The following is a 7,531-nucleotide window of genomic DNA, read 5'->3' as shown; positions in this document are numbered from 1 at the left end:
GTTTCTGCAGGCCCCCCCAAGGTGCCCTGGGAACAAGGAGAAGCGCTTGCAAACATCAAAGCCGCAGCTCCTGCTACTGCGGCAGCACAATGTGTTCCAGCTGCCCCGGCACCTGTCCCCCGCTTTGGCCGCTGCACAGCCTCCCCGGAAAACGCACCCGCCTGTCCCCGGCTCCGTTCCCTCCGCTCCCCGCGTCGGCGCCCGGCCTCGGCCCGGTGCAGGGGGCGCTGGGCGGGACTCCGCGCCGGGCGAGCGGGGGGCCCGGGCTGCGGGGATTGGTCGGCGGCCGACCCCGCCTGTGCACTGACCCGGCGCGCGGCTCCTCCTCCGTGCAGCTCGGCCGGGGCTAAGGCCGGGGCTAAGGCCGGAGCTGAGGGGACGGGGGGGCGGGGTTACAGCCAGGGCCCGGGCTGGGGCGGCGAGAGCTCCCCCACCCCTTTCAGCCGCCAGCCGGGCACGGGAGGAGAGAGCGGGGCCGCGCTGCTGCTCGTTGGCTCCATGCTGCCCGCGCCGGGGGGCTGCTGCCGCTCCCGGGCTCGCTGCTGGGCTCGCCCGCTCCTGCCCCCCGCTCCGGCCGGAGGATGCTGCCCGGGTCGCAGGGGGCTCTGACCAGGGGACCAGCGGCGGCGTCCTCTCCCCCGGCTCCCAGCCCTTGCACTGCCCCTGGAGCGGCCGCCTGCTCCGGGGAGACATGACTTCCAAGCTCCAGGCGGACTGGATCCCGTACAGGTAGGGAGGACGCCTGGTCCCGGGCAGCTACAACTGACCGGCTGGGAGCAGCTCGGGGGTGTGGTGGGCGGCTGCCCCCCTTCCCTCCGCGCCTGCAAAGTTTGTAGGGACGGGGCGGGGGGCTCCCGGGCCTGAGCCCTGGGTGCGCTCGGCGGGTTCAAGAGGTCCCTCGCCTTGGCTGACCTGGTTTCTGGATCGGCTGGATCGCTCCTCTTTTTCAATCACCCCGGAGACGTCGTGTGGGGTGCCTCGGGTTTCCCACTAGAAAGCCACACCTCCCTGCTTGTCTCCCAGGGAAAAGTGGGGCACCTCGCCAAGCCACGGCCTGGGGTTCTCCTGCTCCTCACTCCGCCCAGTACAGATGGGTGCACTAGGGCATCCCGGCTGTGCAAGTGAGGTAAGATGGACCACCAGAGCAAGAGTCCTCCTTCGGGCCCAATCCTTTCCCCACTGAGGTTAAGGAGAGCTTTCCTTCCCGCTTCTCAGAGCAAGTGTAGGCCCATTGCCTGTGATCAATGAAGGTCTCTGACTGCTGTAGTATGATCTTGGTAGTTGGGAAAAGTACATTTACTTTGCAGCTGGAAAGCTTTGTAACAGTTACACACGTGCAGTGTGCAGCAGCACCCAGGCTGTTTACAGCAGAAGCTGCGGATATCTTTGTGTTAATGCAACATCAGTTCCAAAGACCATCCCCGTTCTACTTTGTAGAGTGCATGATGAGTCCCCTGCTGCACTCTGGACTCACTTCTGTCTTTTTGTACTGGATGAAAGGACCCTATTGAATAAAAGAGGCTGTCACTGGGGGAAGGACAGCAGTTTGAAGGGTGTTGCTCAGCCAGTTAGGCACCTGTTGGAGTGTCTGTTGTGTGAATCCCCAGTTTATTTGGTTTGTAGTGTAGGCATTGATGGGAAGAACAAAATAACCTTTGTACACGATGTCCCTTTCTTCTTGCCCCACTCTCCCACTCTACAGAATAGACATGTTATGGGCCATGTAGAAGACTGGCAGTCAGCATTAGCTGCCCTCCCTGATGCTGCTGCCATGGAGAAGAGCTGTGATTGCCATGGCAGCGCCAGCTATATCTCGCTGTCATTGGTTCCTTGGTTGCCATAAGCTACCAAAGTCTCTGTCTCCTGGCTTTCTTTCCGGAGAGGTATGTGCGTCAAAAGTGTGGTAGGCAGCCCCTGTCACTCTGGAATGGATCCCCTTATCTCTGCTCTTTGGAGAGGAGGAAGGGCTACAAGACAGACTGCAATCAGGGCTTGTAGGGCAGCTGCACTTTTAGGGCTTCTGTTCTGTTTTTGTGTCTGTATTGGCTGTGAGACTGAAGTCATTAAGAGTTTGGGTGCACAAGGAATACAGGATAAATGTGTCAAAGGACTGGTGTAGACAGGCAGGCTACCATTACCTCCCCTTGCCCCCGAGTTATTGAATTAATAAAGAAAACTGCTGGGGATAGAAGTTCATTTATCTCACTATTACAAGTGGGTAAATTGAGCTGTGATACAAAACTACTATGAAAACGATATTCAGTTGCTTTATTATTTTTAACTTTACATCCTTCAAAAAGAAAAAGTTGCTTCTGTCCCGGAAGTGATTGCATTACAGGTTGCTTATGTTTCATCTACAAATTTATACTGTTTTTGTCCTTACGTATTTTCCGTGTTTGCTTTTTGAATATTTAATTTTATATTTCCTGTTTCATAAGGATTCCTTTTGCTTGTGCAGAGCTTTGAACACCTGCTATTATTACTCATTTTTCTTTGTGTATTTTGCTTATCACATTTCATTTAAAAATGTGTGTGTTTCAAATTGAAGGATTTCAAAAAGCAAATGTGTGAGTTTTGTTTAATGGCTTCATTTTATAAAATCCTATTTCAGGACTTTAGCTACTGTACAACAAGTAGATATTTGGGTTCTAGATGAAGGTGTTTACTTTGAACAGATATATTCAGAACATTGATGGCACAACAGTTATGTTTGTTTCACCAGATTCTGTGTAAATCAGTTCTTATGTGCAGATAAAGTAGTCAACACTTTTTGGGAGAGAAATCATATTTTTTAAAAACTTATTTGCAGAACATTTAAACAGTGGTACAACTGTTAGAAAAATGCTGTAGAGAAATGGTGCTTTGTTCCAGTATATATTACCCTTATGTGAGTTACAGCTGTCCTACTGGCTAGATATCATGGTGACAGATGCACTATAAATATAGAAGATGAATAACTCTGTCCCTAGCATGGAGAAAAATAAGGTGGTTAATTACACAAATTAAAACCGTAATATTTTTCTTTTGGGTGCTCCATGTAGCTTATAGTCTGAAATTAATGTAAGTATTTCAGAAATTCAAGAGCTTTAAAATATAAGAATACTGTGATGACACCTTCAAGGTGGGGGTGCCAGTGCAGAGAATGAGAACAAAGGAAGCTGATAGGCAGCTCCAAAACCTACTGAGTTTATTTTGTCACAACACGCATGTAGGAAAGGGCAATATTCCACAAATTCAGTTTTTCCATGACTGTTCCCTGTTGTAGCCTGACCATTCCCCTTTTCTCATACAGTAGACAGACAATGCTAAAATTTTGCAGAGGAGCTGTTAGTGGCTATGGGGAGGAAAAGAAAGCATGCGTTGCTACATTTTCCTTCCATGATACACTTTTGGTCTCTTCTGTACTTTACAATTCACAGAAACATGCCTTTGGTCATGGTTCTTCATAGTTGCCTCTTGTGGATATTTATCACAATCTATGTGGTTTTATTTTTAACACTTGTTTTCTTTACTATTGCAATTAATGAATGCTAAAAATTAAAATTCTTTCTGTGAAGTAAATGTTTTTGTTTAGATTTATGGTAATACTAATTATTATGACAAGAAATTAATCACTCAATATTATTACCACAAGTTAAATATTAATGTTAATATTATTAATTTTGTCCCATGGGACTTGAGCATTTTATTTTTCCTTGGACAAAGGGCAGAACCCGAGCAGTGGTAAGCACTGGCAAATCCCACCAAACTCTGTTGCCTTCGGTATCCAAGGAGATCCAGCCCAAAATGTGTTTATCACACAAATGTAAATCTCTAAAGTCTCTTTTATTTTAGTACCTGAATTATATATGAAAAAGTTTTCAGTAAATTGTGGCAAAATTTGCTGTTCACAGATTTACACGTGCACAGCAAGAGAAGACCCGAGAAATAGTGTACATCTTAGACTATGTTCTTTCTGACAGCGAGACTTACGTTGGCTGATCTGGTTGGAAATATTAGTTAATGCCTAGCTCCTCTTGTATGATGTTTTAGTTTTAGTAAGTCTTAGTTTTTTAAAGCTGACAGATCTGTTGGATACTTACTGTTGGCTGCAATGCAGTGTCACTGCTAGCTTTGGAAAAGAGCATGCTGCCGTCCAAAAAGACACATGTAACGTGGTCTGAACTTCATTGACCTACATGCAACATGGTACAAGAGCTCTAAGGACACGAAAGTATTAGAGAAGAAATTTGAATTTTAGCGTGGGCTCTAAAATAATAACAGAAATCCTTCACTTACATTGGTCATCCTAGCAATCCTAACTATCACAATATGTAGATATTGATTCAAGCTTAAAGGTATTTCTTCACAAAGTGTCAGACTACTCATCTGAGCACAGTGGGTACACTTTTTTTCTTTAATATATATTGAGCCAGGAGGGGCTACTAAGCCATCTATGAATTTCCAGAGCTCATTACTAATTTTACTACAATTGAGATATTGAAAAATTTTTAGCAGATTAACTAAAAATATGAGAGTATCCTTCAAGGATCAGTGTGTTTTTTGCTCCCCATGGATGAAAATTCATATTTTGTTGGAAAGTATTTAGACTAGAAATATTTAGTGTTTTGCCTTAAATACTTTTATTCTCTTGTTTGTAGCATTAACAGCCGATGGGCTGTGGCACTGATAACCACAATGTGTCACTTTCTTTCTGTAGTAAAATGAAATCTATTATTGAATAGAGCTGTAAAGTTAAAAAAATGCTTCAATGAGGCTACTCCTGGGAAGTTAAACTTGTGAATGAGTCTTTATAGGCTTAGAGTGAGATCATAGATAGGTAATAAAAAAGAACTGTTCAGGCCATCGTTAGGAGGGAACAAAAAGAGCTTTAGAGCCCCATTTTACAAATTGTGTAGATCACCTGCAAAAATTGTGATTCATTCCAATTTTCACTAAGCTACCTCTGCTTCAGAAAATATTTTTGTTTATATATGTGAAATGTTCTGCAATAGTGCCCTTTGGCAATTTTCACTGAAAAATGTTAACCAAGACCCATATTTATTTGTTTAAATAATGTGTCTAAATATTTCAATATCTAAAATATCTGTTGGAGAATCTCAACAAACATATGTGATGTCTGAATAGGTAAATGTTATTAGAACCATTCAAAAACAGGGATCCATATTTTGCACTGAGCCCATTGCTAACTTGTGGAATCTCTGGTGTTTACATATTCGTTTTGTTTAATGCTAGCAAGGACATGAGAGAGACTTTGGATGAAGTACAGTAACCTCTTTCATACCCACTATTCTGTCATCTGGAGTGCGCAAATTACTGGCATTTTAACCATAAATAAATTTTAGTTATGTTTTCCATAAGTACAGTACAGTCAAAGTAAATACAAATAAATACCCCAAATACAGTATAAGTTTACAGTGTACAATACTGCTGTTGCTGGTAAATAAAGTACTTCTGCATACATTTTTGTTTCTTTCTTAATAGCTAATTTTGTTTTTTCTGTAGTGTTATGCATTGCTAAGTATACGGCTCCTTTATCCAAAATATTTGAATATCTGGCAAACTCCTGTTCCCGGGGCTGCCAGTTATGAAAGAGTTCATTGTAATATAGTTTCTTTGCTCCAACTGTATAAAATTCCCATTACAATCAAATAGACAAGTGTAGTTCAAATTTATAAAGTGCAGTCTTTACATCAGAAAAATATAGTGCTGCCAGATGAAAAGTGCTGTGATCATGGGGAATTTTGCGTCCCTAGTCTTCTGAAGCTCTCAGCAAAGCATCCGTGGAGTTCTTTTGGAAACATACAAAGATCTTCAAATAGCTCCACGAATCCTGACGAGCTCCTCCAGTGTAGAGTCCAGTAATTACTGTCAAAACAAAACCACTTAGTATTATGTTTTCGTAAAAGTCATAAAAATGGTCTTTCTGTGGAAATCAAGAGTAGAGCTCTACCACGTACACAGTCTGTTTTGGTCAATTCCATGACCAGGGCTTTGAAAATCAGTTAGTTTCATGTTTTGAGATGTTTACCGCTGGAATTTCATGGTGGTGTAACTTTTGGGGTCATAAGCCAAAAACTGGTGAGGCTGAAGGGATTGTAGTGTTATTGGAGGCAGTTGTGGGATTGCCACCTTTCTGTCCTCCCCCGTGTGGAACTAGGCAGCTAGAGAGGAAGCCTGCTGGCTTTTGCACAGTCTAATGTCAGCATCTCCAGAAGTGAGGATTGCAGCGCCTGGATTACTGTATGTACAGTTGTCCTAGCAGTCTGCCGCCCCTGGGGTGGCAGGGGGCTGACAGCTTGGGACACTGCCTCCCCAGATGGTCAGGCATGGGTGACAGCTGGAGACATAAACTTGTGTGTGTGTGAGAGAGAGAGAGAGAGAGAGAGCTGGAGCCTCATAGCTTGCTGCAGCCAGCTGAGGTTCTGGGAGATGGGTTTGAACTGCGCTGAGGGTGGTTCTGGCAAGGGTAGAGGATGTCTCTTTCCTCCCAGTTCCCAGCTGGGACTAATAGCTGGATCCTTGCTGGGACCAGATTTCACAGCGGAGATTAGATTTCACTGTTGTACCTTCACAGCCATGAGTTTAGTAGGGCCCTACATATAAGTCAATCAAACCATGAAAAGTACCTCAAGTCAGCATAAACTATGGTGTTTTATTTGCATTTTTATATCGCTTGTGAGACTGTTTATGTAAGTGGTGTGGTAATCTGTTTAAATACAGCATGATTGTGTAGTAAATGTGTTCTTCCAACAGGTTTATTACCTTTTATTATATATAATTCAGATAATAAGTATCAGAGAAGTGGCTGTGTTAGTGTGTTGCAGCAAAAATGAGGAGTCCTGGGGGCACCTTAGACTAATGAGCTTTTGCAGGCTGGAACCGATGATGAAGTAAGTTCCAGTCCACGAAAGCTTATGCCCAAATACATTTTGTTAGTCTATAAGATGCCACAAGAAATCCTGTGTATCTTCCACTATAGTATTCTAATTTATTATTTTAAAACTTCAATAGTTAATACCCTTTAACTGAATTTATAAATTCTAACTGTTATCAAGTATTGGTAGAAATTTATTTATTTCTGTTATTGTTGGTTATTCAAAGATAAACTAACACAGGTGTAAAAGTAGAGAGTTTTTTAAAAACTTTTCCTCTGTTTACTTATGCTCCGATACAGTAATATGTAGGTTCCAAATGTAAGAATTAGTAGATGCATCCTTGCTGTCTAACTTGGAAGATATTCCCTGAAGTGGTAAATTGTGCCAGCAGAAGATAAGTGGAAATGAATGAGTGGGGAACAAAAGAAATATTGCTTTGGGTTTTTGCATCCTTAATCTTTACTAAGGAAAGGCCTGTGGAAAGAGAGAAGTATAGTGTTGTGCTGTGCACGTGCAAGGAGGCAGCCAGGGAATTCTGCAGTTGAGGGCTCTCTGATGAGAGTGCCCTGCTGTAGACCCTGCTGTTTCACTTTAAGCTTTGTTTTTATTTACGTTACAATAAAACTCTACAGATACATAGAGAGAGACTGTTC

At 43.5% G+C, this 7,531-nt stretch overlaps 1 protein-coding gene across 5 annotated transcripts in view; it reads left to right on the top strand.

The window, feature by feature from the left end:
• Window positions 1-371: 371 nt before the first annotated feature.
• TUB (TUB bipartite transcription factor) overlaps window positions 372-7,531 on the top strand; it is a 109,127-nt gene continuing 101,967 nt past the window's right edge. For all 5 annotated transcript variants that reach the window (XM_074997704.1, XM_074997701.1, XM_074997702.1 and 2 more), the window contains exon 1: window positions 372-729. In XM_074997704.1, coding sequence (XP_074853805.1) covers window positions 692-729 — 38 coding nt within the window. In that variant the 5' untranslated portion in view covers window positions 372-691. The remainder of the gene's footprint in view (window positions 730-7,531) is intronic.

Source organism: Carettochelys insculpta, chromosome 6 (assembly GCF_033958435.1).
Source record: "Carettochelys insculpta isolate YL-2023 chromosome 6, ASM3395843v1, whole genome shotgun sequence".
In the NCBI taxonomy this organism is placed as follows: Eukaryota; Metazoa; Chordata; order Testudines; family Carettochelyidae; genus Carettochelys; species Carettochelys insculpta.
The sequence above is the reverse complement of the archived record's forward strand: the minus strand, read 5'-3'. Positions and strand labels throughout refer to the sequence as shown.